The sequence below is a fragment of the Vulpes vulpes genome, chromosome 2 (assembly GCF_048418805.1).
Source record: "Vulpes vulpes isolate BD-2025 chromosome 2, VulVul3, whole genome shotgun sequence".
Taxonomy (NCBI): domain Eukaryota; kingdom Metazoa; phylum Chordata; class Mammalia; order Carnivora; family Canidae; genus Vulpes; species Vulpes vulpes.
In genome coordinates, this window is record NC_132781.1 from 40,879,779 (window position 1) to 40,906,816 (window position 27,038).

General features: G+C 41.0%; 1 protein-coding gene across 3 annotated transcripts in view; it reads left to right on the top strand.

Moving 5' to 3' along the window:
• Window positions 1-424: 424 nt before the first annotated feature.
• Window positions 425-27,038, top strand: part of UTP6 (UTP6 small subunit processome component) — a 39,183-nt gene continuing 12,569 nt past the window's right edge. The window contains exons 1-12 of one of the 3 annotated variants that reach the window (XM_072747746.1): window positions 425-856; window positions 13,853-13,937; window positions 16,785-16,826; window positions 17,062-17,154; window positions 17,842-17,889; window positions 18,335-18,398; window positions 20,036-20,154; window positions 22,360-22,437; window positions 23,485-23,566; window positions 24,507-24,588; window positions 25,419-25,603; window positions 26,941-27,020. In XM_072747746.1, the coding sequence (XP_072603847.1) occupies window positions 18,371-18,398; window positions 20,036-20,154; window positions 22,360-22,437; window positions 23,485-23,566; window positions 24,507-24,588; window positions 25,419-25,603; window positions 26,941-27,020 (654 nt within the window). In that variant the 5' untranslated portion in view covers window positions 425-856; window positions 13,853-13,937; window positions 16,785-16,826; ... (1 more) ...; window positions 17,842-17,889; window positions 18,335-18,370. Of the gene's footprint in view, window positions 857-12,044; window positions 12,422-13,852; window positions 13,938-16,784; window positions 16,827-17,061; window positions 17,155-17,841; window positions 17,890-18,334; window positions 18,399-20,035; window positions 20,155-22,359; window positions 22,438-23,484; window positions 23,567-24,506; window positions 24,589-25,418; window positions 25,604-26,940; window positions 27,021-27,038 lie in introns of those variants that run through there. The other 2 variants (XM_026016182.2, XM_072747745.1) reach the window with 2 other exon arrangements.

The following is a 27,038-nucleotide window of genomic DNA, read 5'->3' on the forward strand; positions in this document are numbered from 1 at the left end:
CGCCGTCCCTCGCCCCTCGCCGCACCGCCTCGACCTTCGCCTCAGGCCCTGGCCCTCGCCCGCAAGTCCGACCATCGCCGTCCTGACCCCGGCCCTCAGCCCTGACCCCGCCTCGGCCCTCGCTCCCCACCCCCACGGGCCCCCAGCTCTGACCTTCATCCCCTCTCCCGCGGCTCCCACCGTTCTGACCCCTGACCTCGAACGCGGAGCCCGCCCCCCGGCCTGCCCTCCCCCTCAGACCCAAGCCCTGGCCTGCCACGAGGACCCTCGCCCCAGACCCTCCTCACGCCCCGAGCCCCGCGGTCACCCCCTGGACTCCGACCCTGGCGTGCGGCCGGGCCCTCGCCCCGCAGCCAGAGGAGGGTGAGAGGGGAGGCGGGGAACCGGGCCCGGGGGCCGGTGGCTTCTCAGCCCGGGCCAGGCTAGCTAGCGCGGCGGCGGCGGTGCTGGACCCGGCCGAGGAGCGGTCCCGAGAGTGAAGCACACCGCACCGAGGGGCTGACGGTGGAGCGCCGTGTGGGCGACAGCGTGGCTAAGTCTGTGCAACTTTAGGAATGCAGGGCGGTAGGCAGGGAGACTGGCTCGGAACGCCCCGTGCGCCGTGCACCGGCACCTGAGGGGCCCAACAGGAGGGCGAGGACGAGCCGGTGGCGGGAGCGAGCGCTGTTTTTCTTGACAAGTTTTAGAGCGCTGGTTTTTGTTTGTTTGTTTTACTTGTTAACTAAAAAAAGTAGAAAAGAACCGTTGGTGTCCTTTAGTAACCTCAAAGCCCGGATTTCCCAGCAGCTCCCCGTCGGACTAGCTGTGTGATCCTGCGCGAGTCACTTTACCTTTGGAACTGTGGTTTGCTCCCCTGGTAAGTGACACTTCACCCACCCACAGAGCTGCGGCGAAGATTAGTGACAAGGTAGGCAAAAGTGCTTTGTCAGAGCCCGTGGTGGGCACAAACTAGTTGTTCGATGAACCTTATGAATGAAGTTATTTTAGAATGAATAAAGGAGTTTGTAGCCAAAAGCGGCCTCTCGCCCACAATACCTGGGTGCTGGCTGGAGTGGATGTGATCCAATTTGAGTGTGGGTTTTTGAGCAGACCAAGGCTGTAAAAAGAGAAAGCAATAATAGAGCTGCTTGTGTGAACAACTTGAAGTCTTTTTAAATGTTAATTTGTACCTGGACAGCTCCCAGGTTGTGGAGGCTTGGGGTGAAATGGGGAGAAAAGGGAGCAGGATTTGCAAAAGAGACAGAATATGCCCTATTTATTATGGGTATCTTATTAGCAAACAGATAAGTGAGGGAGTGAAATTACTCACCTTACAAAAAGTGTTCCTGACACGTACAACAGATCACAAGTTCCTTAAGGCAGAATCTTCTCTGGTATTTAAAAGCTATAATGTATAAACAAAAGCTGAGGTATTTCAAGCAATCGCTGTGAAGTGTCAATCTGAAGTTAAGATAAAGCAAATTTTCATTTTAATATCCAAAATAACTCTAAAAAGACGATGGAGCTGGAATTTGAAACAATTTGATTCTGAAGCCTCTTTCATTTATCTTTCCTGTTAAAATATATTTTATTTAAATAGAAATTTTACAATGATATGCCTTTGTTATATTACTCAATAATATACCAAGGTAGACATTTCCTATTCCACTGCTCAAAGGTAACCAATGTGTGAATGATTTAGCAGGCAATCCTCCAATTTTTTTTTCACAATACACCTACACATTTAAAATGAATTTTACGATAACTACTGTCTTGCAACTTGCCATTTCAGATTTAATAACATATAACATTGTATTTCATACACACATACTCCTCATTCTCTTTAATAGTTGCATAGTGTACCTGTGTGTGGATGTACTATAATTTGTTGAACCATGTGCCTGATGGACAATTTAGGATCTTTCCAATGTTTTGCTGTTACAAATATTGCTTCAGTTGCCTTCTTTATATCTATGTTTGTGCACTTTTGTTAGTATTTCTGTAGCATAGATTTGTAGACGTCGGAAATGCTGAGCCTTAAGACATGTATGTGTAAAATGTTGGTAGAACTTGCCAAAATCTACTCTAAATAGAGCTGGTGGTCTTAACTGTTATGCCCCACTGCCCTTGGAGCAAAGTAGCAACTACATTTTGAAATAGCTGGCTTTCTCTGTGGTAGTGGCAGCTTTGTGGACCCATAGGGGAGGGCTACTAATGGAGAAGGAAAGAGAGAAAGATTGTGACCAAGTCTTTGAAGCAGAAAGCCTTTTCCTTAGGTGCTTTGTGTTTTCCCAAGCCAGTGGTATTCATTGAAACGTAGCAGGGGAACTTGAGGTTTGTAGCTCTCTTTTGGTCCATAAATCCTCACCATTTAAAAGAAAGTGGCATTTGAATTTCTAAAGTATATTACTTTTGTAATAAAACTGACAAATAAAAGATTGTTAAAAGTGATCAAATAATAATCTGTTGCTGTAAATCCAGAGTTTCAAATTCGTTTAAAGCAAAGTACATTCACACTGTAAGTGGATGCTAGCTTGCCGATAGAGAGTATGATCCCCCCCCCCGCCCCAGCGCCGTGCTTCTTAATAAATGCTCAGAGCTTCAAGGGTCGATTGCCAAAGGCTTTGAAGAACATCTCAAATCGATCTGTCATTTGGTAGAAATGTCGGTTAAATGACAATCCCCTCATACTTCTACACGCATGTGCCAGCAACTGTATGAACTGAGTATTGGTATCTAGTGGGGTTAAAGGTTGTAAAGAACAGACAATCCCTTAAGGCACCTCAAGCAATTGGGTTTTATTGTAAGCTGACACAGAGAGCAAGAAGGAGCTCTGAAAGAACTATATTCAAAACATCTCAAGATAGGACCTCAATTACATGAGTAATTTGTCTTTCCAGGGTGCTCTTGTTCATATATATTTATATATTATATATATTTTTAAGATTTTATTTATTCGTGAGAGACACAGGGAGAGAGAGAGAAAGAGAGACACAGGCAGAGGGAGAAGCAGGCTCCTTGCAAGGAGCCCTATGTGGAACTTGAACCTGGGTCCCCAGGATCACGCCCTGGGCTGAAGGCAGCGCTAAACCGCTGAGCCACCCCAGGCGTCCCATGCTCTTGTTAATATAATTAATATAATTCAGTGACTCTCCATTTTCTTTTAGGTACCATGCTCCTGTCTCACTCCCCTCTTCATTCTGTATACCTTTTCCATATTTCCTAGTTCTACTTACTCATAGTTTCTGCTTCCTTACAGCTTTGCTTCCTCAAACTCCTCAAGCTTCTATCTCTAACTCCTATGTTTTAACTCCTATATTCCCATCATGTAATTCTCTTTTTTCTTCTAATTCAGAGTCCAGAGAGGGAGAGTTAAGTTAGTCCAGTTCATCTTTTCATGCCAGGTTTGTGGCCAGTCAATAGACTGGTTGTCTTGAGTCAGGAGCTTCCTTGTGGTCTGATCAGTAGTGACAAATTGCCCGGAGTCAGATGGTAAGAAAAAAGTAGCTGTGGGTAGCTCAGTGTCCTTTAGGAACGGTTTTGGGCAAATTAAACACTGTGAGTGACTTTTATAACAGGTATTATGCATAATGTAGAGTTGTTTCCTTTCAGTGAATGTTTATTGAGTAAGGTTTTCCATTGTTAGGTTCTAGGGACTTCAATCATAAATCAAATACTAGTTCTCTCCCATGGAAGTCACAGTATTGTGAAGGGTAGGCAAATGAAAACATAAGTTACAACACAAACTAAGTAATGGCACTATACAAATACTCATTTATTTATTCAATGAATATGTAATGAGCACATACTACATGCCTAACTCTGGAGATTGAGCAGCAGACAATTTCAGCTCCAGAGAGTTTATATTTCAGTGTATGTGAGGAGAGATAAATAATAAACACCATATTTTATTTTATTTTATTTTAAATATTTTATTTATTTATTCATGAGAGACACAGAGAGAGGCAGAGACATAGGTAAAGGGAGAAGCAGGCTCCCTACGGGGGGCCCGATGCAGGACCCCATCCCAGGACCTCAGGATCACAACCTGAGCCAAAGGCAGATGCTAAACCACTGAGCCACCCAGGTGCCCCTAAACACCATATTTTAGATGGTGATTGGTGATGCAGAGGAGGAAAAAGCATGTAGAGTAAGAGTCGTTGAAGGTAGGAAGTGCAATTTTCTAAAAACATTTTATTTATTTAGAGAGAGTTAGAGCAGTGGGGAGAGGCAGAGGGAGAGGGGGTGAATCTCCAGCAGACTCCATACTCAGCATGAAGCCCTACATGAGGCTCGATTCCAGGGCTCTGAGATCATCCCCTGAACTGAAATCAAGAATCTAATGTGTTCAACTAATGGAGCCACCCAGCTGCCTCAGGAAGTGCAATTTAAAATATGAATGGCATCCTTGGGGCCCCTGGGTGGCTCAGTTGGTTAAATGTTAAACATCTGCCTCCTGGGTCATGATCCCAGGGTGCTGAGATCAAGCCCCACATGGTAGACTCTGCTCAGCAGAGAGTCAACCTCTCCCTCTGCCTCTGCCCCTCCCCCTGCTCGTGCTTTCTCTTTCTCTCTCTCTCTCTAATAAATGAAATCTTAAAAAAATAAAAAACAAAATATGAATGGCATCCTTGAGAGAGTGACATATTTGAGAAAGATCTGAAGGAGACGAGGGAATGAGCCATGAATTTATTTGGGGACGAGGATTGCAGGCTGAGGGAATTTTAGCCAGTGCAAAGGCCCTGTATTGCCATGTTGTGGAGATACCAAGCAGGCTAATGTATCTGGAGTGGAGGAGTGGAGGAGACTAGAGAAGAGTAGGAAATAAGGTCAGAGAGGAAAGGAAAGGGCAGAGAACCAAACCACATGACACTTTGTAGGCAACTGCAAGGATTTTAGTTTTTATTCTGAGTTAAGAAGCCATGTAGGGCTTTGAGCAGAACAGTGACATGGTCTGACTTATATTTTAACTTTGGCTGCTGTCAAGAATAGATTACTATTAAGAATGGACTCAAGAGTGCAGGGAGGCCGGTTGGAGGCTACCACAATAATCTGGGTGAAAAGTAATGGTGACTTGCACTCCGATGACAGTGGTAGCAATGATGGGTAGAAGTCCTAGTCTGGCTATATTTTATACAACAGAGAGGATTGCTGACAAATTTAGATGTGAAGTCAGGGACAGCTCCCAGGCTTTGGTCTGAGAAACCAGAAGAATGGAATTGCCATTAACCAAGATGGAGAAGATGGTAGTAAGAGCAGGTTTTGGGGAACAACGTAAGAGCTTGGTTTTGGACATACTAACTTTGGAATGCCTGTAAGATCTCCAAGTGGAGGTGTTGAGTAGGCAGTTGGATATACTGGCATGGGTCTGGAGTTCAGGGGACAGTTACGTTATTTTTATTTATTTTTTAAAGATTATTTATTTGAGAGAAAGTACACGCGTTAAAGGGGAGGGGTAGAGGGAGAAAACCTTTTTTTTTTTTTTGTGGTAAAGGTTTTATTTATTTATTCATGACAGACACACAGAGAGAGAGAGAGAGAGAGAGGCAGAGACACAGGCAGAGGGAGAAGCTGGCTCCCTGTAGGGACCCCAGTGCAGGACTTGATCCCAAGGAGCCCAACGTGGGATTCGATCCTGGGACTCCAGGATCACACCCTGGGCCAAAGACAGGCGCTAAACCACTGAACCACCCAGGGATCCCTGAGGGAGAAAATCTTTAAGCAGATTCCCCACTGAGTGCAGATTCTGAATTGGGGCTCGATCCATGTCCCATGAGATCATGACCTGAGCAGAAACCAAGAGTTAGACACTAAACTGGTTGAGCCATCCAGGCACCCCCAGGGGACAGTTATGATTGGTGCTATATAATTGGCTGTCCAGGGTGCCTGGGTGGCTGAATAGTTGAATGTCTGCATTTGGCTCAGCCTGATCCCAGGGGTCCTGGGATTGAGTCCCATATTGGGCTCCCTGTGGGGATCCTGCTTCTCTCTCTGCCTGTCTCTGTCTCTGTCTCTCTTTGTGTCTCTCATGAATAAATAAAGTCTTTAAAAAATAAAAATAAAAATAAAATTGGCTGTCCAATGTGGCAGCCACTAGCTACATGTGGCAATTTGAATTTTTATTAATTAAATGAGATAAAAAGTCCAGTTTCTCAGTTGCTCTAGCCACATTTCAAGTACTCAGTAGCTACATGGGGCTCATGGCTACTGTTGGATGGTTGGATAGTGAAGATAAAGAATATTTCCATCATTCCAGAAAGTTCTATTGGACTGCACTGAAGATGATATTTAGTATAATGGGCCTGGATGAAATCTCCTAGAGAATCAGTGAGAGGGAGAAAAAAGATTCAAAGACTGAGCCCTTTATATATATGTATGTAAGTACACTAATTGGTGGTGATAGTGGGATGGTGGGGTGTTAGGGATAAGCTTCCCTTTTTTTTTTTCTCCCATGACTAAATGGATACTAGGACACAAGATATTCCAGGCATAAGGGAATAGTGTGTGTTAACAGAAGTATAAAATAATATGCATGGTATGGTGGGGGAACTATAAGAAAGCTGGCATTTCTGGAGCAAGGCCATTTTATTTTAGTATAGTTAAATACATACACACAAACTCTAAACCTTAAAACAGTTTGGGATTGAGCAAGCATGTGGTGCTGAGACTAATCAGTCCAGGTCTAATTGGAGGGCAAAATGAGAAGGGAAAAAAATTTTCCTCATCAACTTGTAAATTGTGAATAAAAATGGATGTAAGAATTAAATTTAGAGAAATGGATATTTACCACATAGCAGATCCCTCCTGTTTTGTTCAGTGATAAAAATTAAATGTGATATTTACTTTCAATTTTTTGAAGCTTTGTTTGATAAAGACCTGGAATTTGCTTCAGCAGGAACTGGGTTTCTATCTGAAATAGGGACAAACTGAAACAAAGTTGATGTACCTAATCAGCTACAGCTTTGAAGAAATATATTCATACACAATCGCCAAGCCCTATTCTGGAAGCCAATCATTTCAGAACATGTTTTTTCAGGATGTCAGTTTGTTTTAATAGTAGGTTGCTACCCCCAAACTACCATATTCTTGGTTTTCTTTTTGTTTTTCTTTTTTTCAAATTTGCAAAAAGCAATAACTTAAGCCACAAGAAAAAAACCACAAAAACGCTTTTCACCAATTAAAAGAAACTCTTTCCATTTACATGTGTTTTGAAGTAGAATAACCTAAAATTTTTTAAAAAAGATTTCGTTAGAATAAAAAAACTTTTAAAAGTAGAATCTATTAGAATCTCACGTTGTCATTCTATGCTCCTGCAGTTAAAGACTATGTCATTATTTCCATTATACTTACCTCCTAATTTTCAGGGCTTATTAGCCCTGCTGTAAAAACTTGCTCCAGTTGAAATTTGGCAAGCTGACAAGGCTGCGTGCCAGAAGTAATTTACTATCCAGTGTGGTTTGTAAAGTAAAAGAAGCTATATATAATAGAAAAAGAAATGAAAAGTTCCTGGTTCCAAATATTTTAATGTGTGTAATGTGTGTCACCTCAAACTTTTCAGCTTTTGTTGTTAGCAATGTGAGATAACATGAAAGGTTTGAAAAGTACAGATGCTTTGCATTCACATCAAACTAAGAGCTCTGATATTCTTAGGCATCAAAGAGCAGTCTGGGTCTATCACTTCTGTTTGACTTTGAAGTCTCCCAGAGCTCTGTGTGGGAGAAGCAGGCAGGGGACTCAGGAACAAGGTAGGGGGAGGGGATTCCAGGTGTCTCACCTCTCATTATCACTGAAATTAGGTATTTCTCTTTACCTAATGATAACAACAACAACAACAACAACAACAACAACAATAATGGAAAAAAGAGAGGGATGCCTGGATGGCTCAATGGTTGAGCATCTGCCTTTGGCTCAGGTCGTGATCTCAGAGTCCTGGGCTCAAGTCCCTCATCAGGCTCCCTGCGTGGAGCCTGCTTCTCCCTCTGCCTGTGTCTCTGCCTCTCTCTCTCTCTATCTCTCATGAATAAATAAATAAAATTAAAAAATGGAAAAAAGAGAGTGTTTGTTGTTTTTAAGCATTGAGCTGTCCATGAAATTAGTCTTCAGATATGACAAGGAATATCCTAAGGAATTGTTCAAGTTTATCATGAAGTTTACATACTTTGGTGACAATATCTGGCTACTGTTCATCTATCTGTCAGAGTTCTTAACAGATTGTCTTGGGACTTTGAGACCCTCTCTTTTCTATTTTCCAAATTGGCTCATACACCATGGTGCCAAGTGTTTCTACAACATGGGGGGAGCAGCATACACCTTTCTAGGATTAATCTTACGTGATGATCTGGGGGAAAAAAAATCTAAAAAATTTATATTAAAATGAGGGCAGCCCCGATGGTGCAGCGGTTTAGCGCCGCCTGCAGCCCAGGGCGTGATCCTGGAGACCCAGGATCCAGTCCCATGTCGGGCTCTCTGCATGGAGCCTGCTTCTCCCTCCGCCTGTGTCTCTGCCCTCTCTCTCTCTCTCTCTCTCTTTCTCTCTCTGTCGCTCATAAATAAATAAATAAAATCTTTAAAAAAAAATAAATAAAATGAATACTAGGGGCTCCTGGTTGGCTCAGTCAGTAAAGCATATGACTCTTGGTATCAGGGTTGTGTATTTGAGTCCCACATTAGGTGTGGAGATTATGTAAAAAAAAAATCTTAAAAAAAAGAAATTGTAAACAAAAATTTTTTTAAAAATTAAAATGATATCTAATATATTGTGGGCTAGAATGTAGAATTTGTGTGAACTCTTTTGCAAAGGGAGAAGGCTCTGGTCATTTGTGTTTCCATATTTTGACCCTGCCACATATATAAAAATGATAGTTGAAGCTCTTGAAGAGAATGATATCTTCAAAGAGAGGGTCTGGTCATTACTGTTTTCTTTTAAAGTGTAACTTTCAGGGGTGCCTGGGTGGCTCATTTGGGTGCCTGTTTGGTTCAGTCGATTAAGCGTCTGCCTTCAGCTCAGATCATGATCCTGGGGTCCTGGAATGGAGCCTTGCATTGGTCTCTGCTCAGCAAGGGGTCTGTTTTCCCCTCTCCCTCTGCCCCTCCTCCCTGCTTGTATTCTCTCTCCCTCTCAAATAAATAATCTTAAAATAATTTTTAAAAACATTTTATTTATTTATTCATGAGAGGAGCAGAGACACAGGCAGAGGGAGTGGGAGAAGCAGGCTCCGTGCAGGGAGCCCGACTCAGGACTCAATCCTGGCACTCCAGGATCACGCCCTCAGCTGAAGGCAGACGCACTCAACTACCAAGTCACCCAGGCATCCCTCTTAAAATGTTTTGTTTAAATAAAGTGTAATTTTCATAAGTGCACAATTTTTAAAGAGGATTTTATTTATTTATTTTTTGGATTTTATTTATTTGAGAGAGAGGAGGAAGAGAAAGAGGAAGCACAAGCTGGGGGAGAGGTAGAGAGAGGGAGGGAAGAAGAGAGAGAGAGAGAGAGAGAGGGAGAGAGAGAAAAGTAGGCTCTCTGCTGAGCAGGTAGCCTGACACAGGGGTACATCTCAGAACCCTGGGATCATGACCTGAACTGAAGGCAGATGCTTAATCGACTAAACCACTGAGGGGCCCCCATAAAGTGCACAAATCTTAAGTATATACTTCAATGGATGGATTTCTACATGTGCATATACCCATATATATGTATAGTGATCACTCAGATCAAGTAGGTATAGAACATTACCAACATTCAGAGGGCTCCCTGGTACCCCCTCCCAGGTAGTACTTGTTTACCAATCTGACATTCATGGTGGGTTTTGAAGATCCAATTAAATACTATAAGAAATATCAGGTTTTCTGAGGTGCACCTTAGAGCTCCAGACTCAAGAGCACTTTTTCTTTGACCCTGCAGTTCCTTAACTAGGTGTGCTCATCTAAGGATTCTGAGACACAGTGGGCATTATTTAAACACAATTTCTTCTGCTGTATTGGGCTTTCTCTAGCAGTTTTTTTCCCCCCTCTTCAAGTGCTCCTTAAGTTGATACTTAAAAATATTTGTGATCAGAGTAGGTGAGTTAATATATAAAGGAACATAAAACAGTGCACACAGTAGCTAGGAACCTAGAAGCCTTAGATAAGAGATAGTTATACTGAGATGCAGAGGAAACAAAAAGGCTTTGACATCATTATTATTTAATTAATTTATTTAAAGATTTTATTTGAGAGAGAGAGCAGCTGTGCACATGCATGCACGCACAGGTGCACAGGTGGCTGAGGCAGAGAGAGAGAGAGGAAGAGAGAGAAGCAGACTCCCCACTGAGCAGGAAGCCTGATGCTGGGCTCCATCCCAGGACCTGGAGGTCATGACCTGAGCCAAAAGCAGACACTTAACCAAGTGAGCCACCCAGGCGGCCGACATTATTCTTTTTTTTTTTTTAGATTTTATTTATTTATTAATGAGGGACATAGAGAGAGAGGCAGACACAGGCAGAGGGAGAAGCAGGCTCCATGCAGGGAGCCTGATGTGGGACTTGATCCTGGGTCTCTAGGATTATACCCGGGGCTGAAGGTGGCACTAAACCACTGAGCCACCTGGGCTGCCCTCGACATTATTCTTATAATAATTCTTCGAGCAGGATAACCTTAGATGCTAAATTTGAAAATAAGTGAGGAGAGTATTTAGAGTTGGGTTGATATAAAAATCATAGTTATCTATCAAATTTGCCTTGAAAAGAGATTAAAATCTCTCAGCTTGCTGAGCCCTTTGGACCTAAAGAAATTTAGTAAGTGCCTTTTGTATTCTGTCATGTATTTATTTATTGAGTGCTTATTATTTTCTAGGCTCTGTTCTAAGTGACCAGATAGCTAGTGAACAAAACAAATATTCCTCACCCATTTGGAGCTTATTATCTAGCGGCATCCTCACTCTCTTACTGTTAACACAGGCTGGGGATTTTCCTATGACAAAGAAATTTCATCTTTGTTTTATATCCACTAGTTTCTTCCCTTTCTCATGTCTTACAGCCAGGGATCAAGAAATGGAGCTGAAGCCAACCTTTGCCTCAATTCTGAGACCAGTGTAGTAAAATGCAAAAGAGGGGGAAAAAAACAAAAAAGGAAAGGCACAGAGGTGGAACATGGTTAATTGCTAAACCTATTCCCCTTTCATAAATCACAAGGTGCTAATGCCAATGTTGAAATAAACAGGTCTAGCAAGAACTCCTGCTTTGTTTTTTTTATCATCCGCCAGAACTTAAAAAAGAATTCAGGTTATTATTTCAGGTTTAGTAATTATACCAACAAGGTCGCTTCCAAGCTGGATTGTCTGCTGGTTCCCCTTAGAAATGCTAACTTGCTTGGGCAATGGTTTAAGGAGGGACTATACCTTACTGGTTTATTTATTTTTTTAAAGGATTTTATTTATTCTTGAGAGATATATATAGAGAGAGGCAGAGACATAAGCATAGGGAGAAGCAGGCTCCATGCAGGGAGCCCGACGTGGGATTCGATCCCGGGACCCCAGGATCAGGCCCTGAGCCTAAGGCAGGCGCTTAACCACTGAGCCACCCAGGTGTCCCACCTTACTGGTTTATTTTGGTAACTCCCAAACTTTTCAATACCAAGCTCTCCTCTTCTTAAAATAAAATAAAATAAAATAAAAAAAACATATGTGTGTGTGTGTGTATATGTATGTATGTATGTATTTTCTGATACCTACCCAGGGCCACGTGTTTTGAAAGATTTTGTCTGAGATTCTAATGGGCACCTTGAAAAGCCAGCGTTGTCACACGGGTAACTAAGCCTAGTCGAAAGCAAAGCCATAGTGTTACGGAGAGTCGGGCCAGTCTCCGCGTCCTTCACGATTTTCATCACTGGCATTTTCAAACGTTTGCTACTGGAAAGGAAGGACATAGGACGACAGCGGAATAAAAGGAGACAATACTCCGCAGGAAACGCTCTGCACGTCCCTCTCAGGTAACACCCCCGCCCCGAACCCGGGAGGTGAAGTGCCATCGCGAGTTCCCGCCCACGTCTGCCCTGGCGCGCCTTAGCCCCGCCCCGCCGGCCCCGCCCCCGCCCCGTCGGCCCCGCCCCTCCACTCGCGTCCACGTGAGTCCTCCTGCTCCGGAGGGGCCCTCGCGGCAACCCCACAATCGGCCACAGAGAGGTGACAGCCGCCGCAAGGGCTCTAGGGCTCTGTCCGACAGCGGAGGCGGCGGAAGCGGAAAAGGCGGGACCTAGGGCGCACGTTACGTCGGCACGTGCGAGCGCTGGGGCTGGGTCTCCCGAGTCGAAAGTGGGCGCTTTCTGCGCGTGTTGGTAGTTGAGAGGCTCTCGGTGGGTTGCGGGGTTGTGACCTCATGGCTGAGATAATTCAGGAACGCATAGAAGATCGACTCCCCGAATTGGAACAGCTGGAGCGCATTGGACTGTTCAGTCATGCGGAGATTAAGTGAGAGAGAGCTGGGGAAGTGGAGGGGCTGGGGCGGCTGAGGGGAGAGAGGAAGGAGTCTGTGGCGGGGGGCAGGGATGCGGGGGCCCTAAATTGGGCTTATTTTTCCTAATCTGGCAGGAGCCCATTTTCAGATTTTGTTGATGCCCAGAATTTCTCGCCTGTTGAAAGGTGGTGTATCCATTCACCCACCAAACGTCCGGGAGCTCTTCATGGAGCCAGTTCTTGGGGCTCTAAAGGTGGTAAAACCAGGATACCTACCTACCCATCAGGACCTACCTGCCTTGCGTGTGTTGGGGGAGACAAATTAAACATTTTGCGTACAGTGCGGCATACTCTAAGTTGTACTAGAGTGTACTGCCTGCCCTAAAGCAATAGAGTGCTGTGCGGAGCCCAGGATGAGTAGATAAATCAGTCTTTTAAAAAATTTTGTTTTTTAGATTTTATTTATTTATTGACACACAGAGAGAGGCAGAGACCTAGGCAGAAGGAAAAGCAGGCTCCCTGAGGGCAGCCCGCCGGGAGAATCCATCCCAGACCCCGCGATCACGACCTGAGCCAAGGGGACCTAACCACCGAGCCACTCGGGCGCCCCATAGATAAATCTTTTTAATAAGACTTGGAGATGGGGACCGTTTGATCTCGTGTTCTACGCCAGGGCTCGGCCAACAAATGTCTGGCATGTAGTTGGCATTCAGTAATTTGTTAGAATTAAATTTAATATTTGTTTAATGGTTTTCTGTGATTGTTTCTGCATTTTACAATGGCTGTGAATGTAGTAATGTGGCTGTGGGAGCCTTAAACATTTGTTAGTGAAACGGAACATAGCAATGTGGACTCTTAATGAGTATTCAATACATGTTACTACTGTTAACTAGAGACCATTATTGGCCTTGCACATCTTGCATTAAATTCTCCTAATATACACATGTTCTCTCTAGCTAAATACAATGAATCCTTTCCTGTGAGTTCTTTGTAGTATTAATGAACCTTCCTAGGTAGAAACAGTACAGACAATCTAGGTTTTTTAGACCGCATGTTGAAAACTCAGAAGTAAGAGGAATTTAGGAAAGATACTTGATTATTATTAAAACTTAAGTGATCTGAATTTGGGGGAAAATAAATATTAGTATCATGTATAAATAATGTACTTAGCATTATTTACTTTATTGGTGGGAATGTCAGTGGTCCTGGCAATCGATTAAGATGGTTTTCATAAAAGTTTTAAAATACATCCTGATGCCCCTAAGCACACAGAAGTAATCAGGTAAGACAATACTTGTTTACGAAGGATAATTATTTGAGAATTTCAGGTTTTGGAAAATGTGTTTTAAATATATTAAAAATAAACTTAAAAAACCCCAAAGTTATTTAACTTATGCTCTTTTCAAGTACTCTTTTTCAAGCCATGTTAAATGGCTTTCTCCTCAGGGCTATCATCAAGAAGGCTTCGGATCTGGAATACAGAATACAGCGAAGAGCTCTTTTTAAGGAAGACTTTATCAATTATGTTCAAGTAAGCAAATAAGTTCCTTTTTAATCCCTTCATAAGTTTTATTTTTTAAAGATTTTATTGATTTGAGACGGGGCGGGGAAAGCAATGGGGAGAGGCCGGGGGAGAGGGAGAAGTAGGCTCCCCACCGAGCAGGGATCCCAACGTGGGGCTTGATCCCAGGACTCTGGGACCATGACCTGAGCTGAAGGCAGATAGATGCTTAACCAACTGAGCCACCCAGGCTCCCCTAATCCCTTCACAAATTTTATTTTTATTTTATTTCATTTTAAAAAAATATTTATTTATTCATGAGAGACACAGAGAAAGAGGCAGAGACACAGGCAGAGGGAGAAGCAGGCTTCATGCAGGGAGCCTGACATGGGACTCCATCCTGGGTCTCCAGGATCATGCCCTGGGCTGAAGGTGGTGCTAAAACGCGGGGCCACCGGGGCTGCCCCCTTCACAAATTTTAAATCAGTTCTAGAATGGTGAGCTTGATTCAGTTTTCTACAAAATTCTAGAATTGATGATTAAATGGTAATTTTTGAACAGGAATAGAGGAGATTTAGGAATAACTAAGGCTTCCACTTGTTCCACTAAGGCTTCAGTACTTGGCAAACTGAATTTTTTTTTTCTTCTATAGTGTTAGTAAATCAGATACTGCCATAGAAATTGTGTATTGGCATTTCAGCAAGATAATTGACAGCCTCTTTGTTGTGGGGGAAAAAGAAAGGAAAATGGGTTTGATGACAATAGGTGATTGGAAAGTTAATATTTATGTCTATAAGTCTGCTGTCTTGGAAAGCGGTATGCTGCAAATTCTTCAGTACTATAAGTGAATGGAAGATTTGAGTGAATATAAAGTATACATGCTGGACCAATTTTCAAATGGAAGAGAGTAGCTAATATGTTGGATAACAAAATCTAGCTTCAGAACCTGATATTAAGATGGAATGTTATAAGACTGAAGGTCTGTTCTGACCTTAGATTTAAAAACACAATAGGTGAACAAGTGAGACCTGGCTACAAATTTAATCTTGTATTTGGAAGATTTGAGAGCTCATAGAAGATCACTAACTCAAACTTAGCCAAGAGCATATTACATCATAAAATATAATCTGTATGTCAACTGTACTTCAGTAATACATTTTAAAAAGGAAAAAGGAAAAAATAATTTAATTGACTATACTAAAGCGTGTTGGACAAGGTAGCTGAGGACATTGCAAACAGTAGGCATTGAGCAGACGTTAGTTAGTTAGTTTGAAAAATAGTGTTTTGCACTTAACAGACCATGTCTGGAGCTTTGTGTTAGGCTTGAGACTTTTTTTTTTTTTTTAAGATTTATTTGTTTATTTGAGAGCACAATCATGTGGAGGGGCAGCAGGAGAGGGAGAGAATCTCAAGCAGACTCCCCACTGAATGTGGAGCCCAACATGGGGTTTATTTATTTATTTTAAAGATTTTATTTATTTATTCATGAGAGACAGAGAGAGAGAGAGAGAGGCAGAGACACAGGCAGAGGGAGAAGCAGGCTCCATGCAGGGAGCCTGACGTGGGACTCCATCCGGGTCTCCAGGATCACGTCCTGGGCTGAAGGTGGCACAAAACTGCTGAGCCACCCGGACTGCCCATCCAACATGGGGTTCAATCTCATGACTCTCAGATCATGACCTAAGCTGAAATCAAGAGTTGGACGCTTAACTGACTGAGCTAGCCAGGGACCCTGAGACTACATTTTAAGGACTGACTTTCTTTCCTTATTTTTAAAGATTTAGTTAGTTATTTGAAAGAGATTGAGAGAGAGAGCATGGGGGTGGTGTGGAGGGGCAGAAGGAGAGGTAGGGAGTCCCAAGCCCACTGCAGAGGCTGACGTGGGGCTTGATCCCACAACCCTGGTATCGTGACCTGAGCTGAAACCAAGAGGCGATGCTTAGCCGGCTGTGCTACCTAGATGCCCCTCTCCTTTTCTTTTGTTTAAGTTTATTTATTTAAATAATCTGTACACCCAGCCTGGGGCTGGAACTCATGACTTCGAGATCAAGAGTCTTGTGCTCTTCTGACTGAACCAGCCTGGCACCCCAAATCTTCTAAGTGTTACGATTTTGGTAACATGCTTTCTTTGTATCTAAGATGCTTATAACCTTGCTAATGTATGGATTTGTGAGTTATGCAGATGTAGGGTGAGTTTTCAGTGACTGCTAAGACATTTACTACAAATTATGGGTGATAGCAAATTATCTTGCTATATCCTTTCTTTTCTTTTCTTTTCTTTTCTTTTCTTTTCTTTTCTTTTCTTTTCTTTCTTTTCTTTTCTCTTTTTTTCCTTCCTTCCTTCCTTCCTTCCTTCCTTCCTTCCTTCCTTCCTTCTTTCCTTCTTTCCTTCTTTCCTTCTTTCCTTCTTTCCTTCTCTTTGCCCAAAGTGGGACTTAAACTCATGATCTGGAGATCAAGAATTGTGTGCTCTACCAACTGAGCCAGCTAGCTGCACCAATCTTGTTTTATTTATTTACTTATTTTTAGAGAGGGAGAGCACTAGCAGAAGGTGGAGTGTAGGGGGAGAGGGAGAGAGAATTTTTTTTGTTTTTAAGATTTATTTATCCATTCATAAGAGACAGAGAGTGCAGAGACACAGGCAGAGAGAAGCAGGCTCCTCCTCGCAGGGAACCTGATGTGGGACTTGATTTCTGGACACGGGATCATGACCTGAGCCAAAAGCAGACACTCAACCACTGAGGCAGCCAAGCATCTCTTGTTTGATATTCTTGATTCTTAATTGCTTTATGATTTTAACTAAATAGATTTCCTGTATTTAAAAGGTTATGAATTTTATTGTTTTCTTTTTTCTTTTTTTTTGTTTTTCTTCCATAGTATGAAATTAATCTTTTGGAGTTGATTCAGAGAAGAAGAACTGTAAGTAGATATTCTGGAAGTTGGAAGAATTTAGAACTAAATAGTGTGGCTCTTTAATTGGAACTTGGGTTTGAGAAGCAGTTGGCATTGATAAATTGTGTGTTGATGTGCTCATAATAGATATTTGAGATATTTGTGAATATTTGTTTTCCTTACCAGTACTGTTTACACTCAAGTAGGAATGTTGCTGTGGATAAATGTGATTAAATTGAGCCTTTTTTATGTCCCTTTTTAGCGCATTGGGTATTCATTTAAGAAGGATGAGATTGAGAATTCTATTGTACACCGGGTACAAGGTGTCTTTCGACGAGCTTCAGCAAAATGGAAAGTAAGTGATCAGAACATCTTTAATTATAAGAAAGGTGAAAATATGTATTGTATATACTATGATATCAATATTCAGATGTATTGTTTATTCTTGGATGTGTCAAAATTTAACCTAATTATGATATCATTATTTGAAACCACTGATCAAAGCATTAATAAAATTGATCTCATTACCTTATAGTTCTTCTTTGAGGATAGTACTGAAAATGCTCAGTTTGATACATAATTAAGGATTAGAAATTTGGGATATGTTTGGATAAATCTCTGAGTGAAGTATACCAAAGACTTAGAATTGGAAGCTGAATAGTTAGATTAGGTACAGCACCTCACTTACTTGATATTCTTCATGTTGGGCTCTGGGACTGGGATATAGTAAATGGGGAGTACTTTGGACCTTGGGAATGACAAATTTTGGGTTGCTACCCCTGATTGAGACCATTTAAGAACTGCATTGAACACATTGGGTAGACAACAAATTTTATCTTGGAGCATGGTAGGTAGGGAGTGGTGGCCAGATGGAGTTACCACGTTTAAGAGATCTAAGGCCTCAGTGAGGAAGAGCCTAGTAGTCTGAGCAATGTGTTACCACATTGGTCTTTCTGAAATCTTCCATTTCTAAAATTAGTGCAAAGTTGTATTATATAAAAAGTTAAAATTCAGGCAGCTTATTACATTGCTTTTCTTGCAGGATGATGTTCAACTTTGGCTATCCTATGTAGTCTTTTGTAAGAAATGGGTGAGTATTGGGCAGCTGTCTCTTGCTTTCTTATTCCGTCTTTCAGTTATTTTTGCCTTTTAAGCCCCATACTTGGGTTACTGAACTCCATGTTTTCTCCAAAGGTGTGGGATTAGCAAATGGGAAAAGAACCTAAAGAAAGTTGAACTTAAAGGTGTAACATTTGTGTTTATCTGAATGACTATATAAATGGCTTCTAAGCCAGAAAATGATCTTTATATATTTGTTTAGTAAAATTGAAAATTTTTAGATATTTAGAATGTTTACATGTAGTGGTTTAGGTAGAAGAAAACTATGGATGTGTCTATTTTTTATATGTCCTTGCAATGGCAGATTTTTGCCCCATTTGGATTTTAAATTGGTAAGAAGCAGTACCAGATTACTTAGAGATTAGTAACAATGATTTCACCGAATAGGAAGTAGAATTACTTTTTCTCTTTTACAGGCTACCAAACCCCAACTTAGCAAGGTATTTTCTGCCATGTTGGCTATTCATTCAAACAAACCAGGTATGATGAGATCCTTGTCATTTTTTTCTTCTACTTTTTATGTAGACTCAAGCTATTTTGGAATTTATTTTGCTTAATAAACCTAAAATAAATTATTATTATTATTTAAAATTTTTATTTATTCATGAGAGATACAGAAGGAGAGTGAGGTAGAGACACAGGCAGAGGGAGAAGCAGGCTCCATGTAGGGAGCCTGACGTATGACTGGATCCTGGGTCTCCAGGATCACGCCCCGGGCTGAAGGTGGCGCTAAACCGCTAAGCCACTGGGGCTGCCCTAAAAGAAATTATGAGAACTCAGCGTGGGTACTTGGCCTTAGCACTTTGGATTTCCGAATAGCTGCCTCTTAGTTCATCTGTGCATATTGTATACCACTTAATATGTCAGATACTGTATTTGTGGTTAAGAAGGACTAAGTTTCTTTTTCTTTTTTTTTTTTTGTTTGTTTTTTTTTCTTTTTTTTTTCTTTTTCTTTATATAAAAGTATTTTATTTATAGTTTTTTGAAAGTATCTTTTATTTTATTTTATTTTATTGTTATTTTTTTTTTAAAGGAAGCCCTATACCCAGGGTGCCTGAATGGTTCAGTTAAGTTTTTGTTCCCAGTTCAGGTCTTTTTTTTTTCTTTTTTTTCCAGTTCAGGTCTAGATCTCAGGGTCATGAGTTTGAGCCTTGCATTGAGTTCCATATTGGGTGTGGAACCTACTTAAAAGAAAAAAATAAAGTAAGCTCTATGTGCAGTGTGGGGCTTGAACTCATGACCTAAAGATCAAGAGTTGCATGCTGGGATCCCTGGGTGGCGCAGCGGTTTGGCGCCTGCCTTTGGCCCAGGGCGCGATCCTGGAGACCCGAGATCGAATCCCACGTCGGGCTCCCGGTGCATGGAGCCTGCTTCTCCCTCTGCCTGTGTCTCTGCCTCTCTCTCTCTCACTGTGTGCCTATCATAAATAAATAAAAATTCAAAAAAATATTTAAAAAAAAAAAAAAAAAGAGTTGCATGCTCTGTTGACTGTACTCAGGTTGAGTCACATGCTCAAAAAGTCCAGAGCAATGGCTCTCTCCCATTCACAATCCTTCTAGTCCAGATGTGGTTACCAACCATGAGTTGTTTTTACCAAAAGCAATCTTGTCTGGTGACATAGCTGACTTTTATTAAGTTTATTTAGTGGGGTTGATTTCCTATATAGAAAGACAAAATTTTTGTTTCTAAAGCCTTTATTCCCAGCAGGTATGGTAAAAAAAATTTATCTTTACATTTTTAAAATTGAGCCATTCAGAAAAAATCATGAGTTATTTAAAACAAAAGAACGAAATATTTTTATTTCATCGATTCTAAAATGAGTAATTTTTTTCCAGCATTTTAACACTTTTAAAATTTGTATGATGTATAATGACGTTGACCTCAGATTAGATGAGGCACATAAGTACCCACAGATGTTACCATTTATGTCTTTGCTTCAGAATACTCTAAATAAAGCAATAACACTTAACAGATAACCATTAGAAACTCCCTCTCTACATCCCCCCCTTTTTTGTAAGATTAAAAAAAATTCTTTGAGTATTAAAATTGAAACATTGATCTTTTTGGTCTGACTTGGTTGAGTTACTGAAATGAAGTCTGATATTTTTCATTTATAGCTTTGTGGATTATGGCAGCCAAATGGGAAATGGAAGATCGCTTGTCTTCAGAAAGTGCAAGACAGCTATTTCTTCGAGCTCTGCGATTCCATCCAGAGTGCCCGAAACTTTATCAAGAAGTGAGTTGTGTATCTATAAGATGAGAGGGTGATGTCTCAGTTTCGGTCTTTCATGGACATTCTTTTTCTTTTTAAAAAATTTTTATTTATTTCCCTGGCAGAGTGTGAGTGTGTACACACACAAGCAGGGGGAGTAGCAGGCAGAGAGAGGTAAGAGGGAGAAGCAGACTCCTCACTGAGCAGGGAGTCCGATGTGGGGCTTGATCCCAGGACTCTGGGATCATGACTGAGCTGAAGGCAGACCCCCAACGGACTGAGCCACCCAGGTGCCCCTGGACATACATTCTTTATTAAGTTAAAAAATACTTTGATTTATGGGGGCTAGGGATAAGTAGGGATTGCTACTGTAGATAGAAGGTAATGAAGATATTTCTTGGCCAGTATAGGTGTTGACCATGTGCATCTTCCATTTTCTTGGTGAGAGATGGGAACTCTGACCTGCCCATTATGATTGGGAGGGATAGGGAACAGGACCTACCTTTTTCAGTTGTGGGGCCAGCCATCTTTATACTTTTTCCTTTTTCTTCTTGCTCCTACCCATCTTCTTTCTTCTTTCCTTCCTTCCTCCCTCCCTTCCTTCCTCCCTTTCTCTCTCTTTTTCTTTCTGCTTCTTTGGCTTCTCTTTTTTTTTTTTTTTGTCTGCTTCTCATTTTTATTGTCTTTTTTTTTTTTTTTTGAGATAGATAATTCCTTTTCCTCTTGCTGGATGTAATCTTTTTTGGAGTGAGGCCCTAGAACAGTGATGACCAGACTTTCAATTAAGAAAAAAACAAGTGCTAGAAATGCTGTATCATGAGAAGCTACCCTTTTCTGAGGTATTAAGATAAGAGAGAAACTACTGTTTTGTCATAAATTGAAAATTAAGCCTCATCTGTTACGAGGAAAAAGATACAAGTCTTTATGCTCGTACGTTTTCTAACTGTCCCAACTGCAATGACTTTTGGTCTTGTACTGCATTTTGTTTTTTCAAGAGAGGGAGTCAGGGGGCGCCTGGATGGCTCAGTGGTTAAGTGTCTGCCTTTGGCTCGGATCATGATCCTGGGGTCCTGGGATCAAGTCCCACATTAGGCTCCCCACAGGTAGCCTGCTTTTCCCCCTGTCTGTGTCTCTGCCTGTTTTTGTGTGTCTGTCATGAATACATGAATGAAATCTTAAAAAAATAAAAAATAAAAAGAGGGAGTCAGGGGAGGGGCAGAGGGAGAGAGAGAGAGAATTTTTTTTTTTTTAAGATTTTATTTACTTTAAGCGTGCCTGGGTGGCTCAGTTAGTTAAGAGTCTGCCTTTAACTTGGGTCATGATCTCAGGGTCTTGGGATTGAGCCCCATATCAGGCTTCCTGCTCAGCGGGGAGGCTGGTTCTCCTTCTCCCTCTGCCTATTGTTCCCCCCTGCTCTTGCTCTCTCCCTCTCTCTCTGTCAAATAAATAAATAAAATCTTTAAAAAGAAAAGATTTATTTTAGAGAGAGCATGTGTGCATGCATGTGAGAGGGAGGAGGGGGAGAGAGAGAGGGAGAGAATCTCAGGCAGGCTCTCTGCTAAGTGCAGAGCCAGAATTGGGCCTTGATCTCTTGACGCTGAGATCATGACCTGAGCAAAGTTTCTTTCCGTGATGTAAACTGAAACCAAGAGTCAGATGTCCAACTGACTGAGCCACCCAGGTGCCCCAGGACATAAACACTTTAAGAACTTGTGATTTTCATATGTCTTGTAACGTAAATTCAAAGTATTAAAAATTCTGTGAAGTCCAAGTTTACATGTTATGCATTAGTTTTTCTTCACAAAACTTCATAGTATATATTTGCCATTGCTTTTTACTTTGAAATAATTACAGATTCACAGGAAATTACTAAGATAGTATAGTGAAGTCCTGCATACCACTAGTCAATTTCTCCTGATGGTTACATTTTATAATATTATAATATATGAAAATCGGGAAATTGATATCAATATAACATGTGCATATGGTCCTATGTCATTTTTTTTTACATGTGTAGATTTATGTTACCACTACCAGAATCAAAATACAGAGCTGTTCTACTACCCACAAAGATCTCCTTCCTTGTCAGCTAGTTTCATAACAAAATAAAACATTAACACTACTCCCAGAATTTCCCAGATCAGATACTTATGTGTGAAAAATGGCATCTTCTGTATTTCTAATTAAATTATTTTCAAAGATTTTCAGTGTATTATTTCCCTTGTGTAGTACTTTAGGATGGAGTTGATGCATGCTGAGAAACTGAGGAAAGAAAAACAAGAATTTGAAAAAGCCAAAATGGATGTGGTAAGATCTGAATGTGTTGTCACATGTTAATAATTTATAGTGTTTTAAGCCTGCTTAGGAGTAAGAGAAAATTTTTGGAATGTATTTTTGTTCCAATTTAGTGTTCTATTTTGAAACTTTAAGATGAGTCTAGAGTTAATTTAATGAAAGGTCTTAGTAATAAAAATGGAATTTTGTCCTTTAAAAATAGACATTTGGATTAATTGAAGTAGTCCTTAAATTTATTTATTGCTGATGGAATGGTAAATGATTTTCTTCAATACTTTATGGTTTCATTTAAATGACAGTTGAAGGAGCTTGGGGTTGAGTGAGTTGAAGGAGCTTGAGGAGGGTTGTGTAATGTGTGGTTCCTAGCCTTCTTTCTTTTTCATTTTATACAATTTTTTTGTGACAGTAATTTTATTTTTTAATTTTTTAATTTTTTGTGACAATAATTTTTTTAAAGATTTTTTATTTATTTATTCATGAGAGAGAGAGAGAGAGAGAGAGAGAGAGAAAGACAGACACAGTCAGAGGGAGAAGCAGGCTCCATGTAGGGAGCCCGACGTGGGACTCGATCCCGGGTCACCAGGATCACACCCTGGGTTGCAGGTGGTGCTAAACCGCTGCGCCACCAGGGCTGCCCTGTGACAATAATTTTTTTTTTTTTTTTTTGTGACAATAATTTTAAAGAAGTTTTAGAATGTTAGAGCTGAAAAAGGAACTTTGCTATCTGTTATTGTGGTTTCCAGCTGCAAATTTTTTTATTCAAATAAAAGTTGACACAAAAGGGTAAACAGGCATGTAAAACCTGACCTGTTCAGGTTAAGTAGAGAGTCAGGCCTTAAGCCATGTGATCTTGCTATCACTTTAGGAGCCTGAGAGAACACAATTGGAAGATCAGTGGTCTGGTTCAAGCTGCACATTTTACAAGTGAGGGAACTGGCCCAGTGAGAGATGTGATTTGCCAGAGGTCATATGGCACAGGTAGCCTAGGACTGTTAATTTTCATCCTAGTGCTTTTTTTTTAGTTAATGGCACTATTAAGTTATGTTTAATATATTTCAGGGAAATCTTGACTATCCTGAAGAAATTCTTAATGGCGAGTTGGCACGGATCATCTACAAGAATTCTGTTAGCATAATTAAAGGTATGTGTGTTTTGAAAATGTATAGATGATGGAGGAGTGAAACATTCTGTTTGTAAAAAGAAAGACTTTTAGCTAATTTAAAAAATTTGTATTAGAAGTTCTGTTAGAATGTGCATAAAATTCTGTAGAAATAGTGTCCTGTTTCTTTTTTTATTTATTTATTTATTTTATTTTTTAATTTTATTTATTTTATTCATGATTTTATTTATTTTTTCATTTATTTTAGATTTTATTTAGATTTTATTTATTTATAAATATTTATATTATTTATAAAATAGATTTTATTTATTTATTCATGAGAGAGAGAGAGAGGGGCAGAGACACAGGCAGAGAGAGAAGCAGGCTCCATGCAGGGAACCTGATGTGGGACTCGATCCCAGGAATCTAGGATCATGCCCTGAAGGTAGGCGCTCAACTGCTGTGGCAACCAGGTGTACACAGCTAGAGGGAGAGGCAGAGACACAGGCAGAGGGAGGAGCAGGCTCCATGCAGGGAGCCTGATGTGGGACTCGATCCCGGGGCCCAGGATCACGCCCTGAGCTGCAGGCGGCGCTAAACTGCTGCGCCACCGGCGCTGCCCCGTTGTCCTGTTTCTTTAAGAAAAAGTTGATTGCCCCTCAGGATATAGTTGAACATTTCAGTAAGTTTACTGAGTACTTTATTCACGTGAGGAGTTGAAGAGAAACAGATGATGTAGAACGTTTCTTTATGCCAGTAAGAAGTTTAGAAGAAAGGAAATACTTATGAATACTCCAGAATATCAGTAATGGTTTTGCTTGTGCAGTAGGTAATTTGTTTTTGTTTTGTCCTATTTCTCAATTAAAAAAAAAAAAATTCCAGCACATCAAGAAAGTAGTACTTTCTTGTAGAAGAAAGTGATACTTTAGAGTAAAGTGATACTTGAGAGTCTTACCCTTCTCCTCCACTTCTTAAATTTTAGGTGCAGAATTTCATGTGTCACTCCTTTCGATTGCACAGCTATTCGACTTTGCCACAGATCTGCAAAGAGAAATTTATGATGAGTAAGTAAAGTCATGGAAAGGTGAATATGTCTGTTTCTGGTCTTGTAAAAATTTGAGATCGGGTGTTTAGAAAGGGGGAAAGAAGATAATACACTAAATCCTTGGAAGAAAGCAAAGTTTTGATTTCTGGAGAAGTTGATTCATTTATGGGCTTCCTTTTGGAAATAATTTGCCTTTATTCAATAACATATCTTGGAGCTATATCAAAATGTATATTCCTGCTTTACTGTTATGTCTTTTGTCCATAAAATGAGAATGGTCCTCATGAATGTTTACAATTGATTGCTGCAGGTAATTTTATTCTTTAATTTTTGGGCATATGGTTTGAGCATTATCTGCAGCCTGCCTTGTGGGTACTTCACTTTTAGGTAGCACCCCTTACTTTCACAGGAGATAAAATAAAACTTGGATCAGTTTGCTCTTTGGATTTTTCAGGGCTTTGGTTGAGGATGTGGTTGTGCTTTTCCTTTGCTTCTGTTATAGAAAATCAAGAGCCTGGATATAATAAGGTTCTCCAGGGCTCAAGGAGAATTTGTCTTGTCACACATACCTGTTGATTTGACTTTGAGAGCTAGCTTGAAAACTAACATTTGAGAATGATATCTGAAACATTCTGAAACCTAATAAAAGTGTCACAACTCTAATCGATTGACAGAATTTGTGCAGTGAGTGTGAAGATATCTGGAGACCCTATCGAGGAATTATCTCATGTTAATAGAATTATTAAAAGGGTGTCCTGGGTACATTTTTAGGACGTAGGGAACTGTCTCTGTTTGATATTCTGAGTTAGTCTCGTGTCATAGGGCTAATGCCAGTAAATTACTTTTCAGCCTTCAGGCTCTGCACACAGATGACCCTCTCACTTGGGATTATGTAGCACGGCGAGAATTGGAGGTAGAGTCACAGCCAGCAGGAGAGCAGCCTGCAACAAAACAAGCCAGAGCAGTGGAGCTGGGCCGGAAGGAGGAGAGGTGCTGTGCTGTATATGAAGAGGCAGTAAAGACTCTCCCTACAGGTGACCTTCACCAAACCTCGGTGTGGTGTAGGGATGGTAGTATCCAGAAACATGAACTGAAGCTTTTGTTCCCATTACCAAAATCAATTTTCAGGAATTTCTCTGTAGTGATATACAGCATGCCTGACATTCTTTTTTTTTAGATTTTATTTGTGTATTCATAAGAAACACAGAGAAAGAGAGAGACAGAGACACAGGCAGAGATAGGGAGAAGCAGGCTTCATGCAGGAAGCCTGACATGGGACTTGATCCTGGGTCTCCAGGATCACGACTGGACTGAAGGCGGCACTAAACTGCTGAGCCACGGGCTGCCCCATGCTTGACATTCTAACTTGTTCTTTGGTGGTGAAAGATAAAAGAGTTTTTTTTCTTTTTTTTAAGATTTATTCATTTATTTATGAGAGACAGAGAGAGAGAGAGAGAGAGAGAGAGAGAGAGGCAGAGACACAGGCAGAGGGAGAAGCAGGCTCCTTGCAGGGAGCCGGGCATGGGACTCCATCCTGGGTCTCCAGGATCACGCCCTAGGCCAAAGGCGGCGCGCTAAACCTCTGAGCCACCTGGGCTGCCCAAAAAAGTTTTTTATGACCTTCCTTGATAGTAGTGATATTTATGTTCATGTATTTGGGGGAGATGATACTTAGGAAATGGTAATTCAGAAGATGGTCTGTCATTTCTTAATTATCTTTTGACACAGATTTACTTTTGGATTTTGTAATATTGGCTTATTAAGATAGAGGGTATCTATAACATGGATGAGGTTTTTACTTTTTTATAGTTAAGTGGTCACTCAGTTGTTCTCCCCGCCCAGTATTTGAGATGTTTGGCTATAATCGGAATAACTATAGTTTTTTTTTTTTTTTTTTTTTTTTTTTAAATTTTTATTCATTTATGATAGTCACACAGAGAGCGAGAGAGAGGCAGAGACACAAGCAGAGGGAGAAGCAGGCTCCATGCACCGGGAGCCCGACGCGGGATTCGATCCTGGGTCTCCAGGATCGCGCCCTGGGCCAAAGGCAGGCGCCAAACCGCTGCGCCACCCAGGGATCCCAACTATAGTTTTTTTCACCAAACCAACTAGAATTAAGTACATATTTTTGGCAGTGAATGTGTCCTTACCTCCTGTTTGTACTGGAATTCTGGTAGATGTCGGAGTTCATGTGCCTTCCTGAATGCCATCATGGTTCTTTCCAGTCTCTGAAATCAGAAAGATTCTTTAATTTTAAAGACTAGTTTAAACTCTTTTTTTAGAAGAATTTTCCCTTCAAAGAAAAGATGTAGGTGACTGTTAAACAGGGAGACTCGTGACCTGATCAGTGTTTTCTCTGTGACTTTTCCAGAGGCCATGTGGAAGTGTTATATCAACTTCTGCTTGGAAAGGTTCACTAAGAAGACAAGCAGTCAGTTCCTCAGAGAGAAAGTAAGTTACGTGGTTATC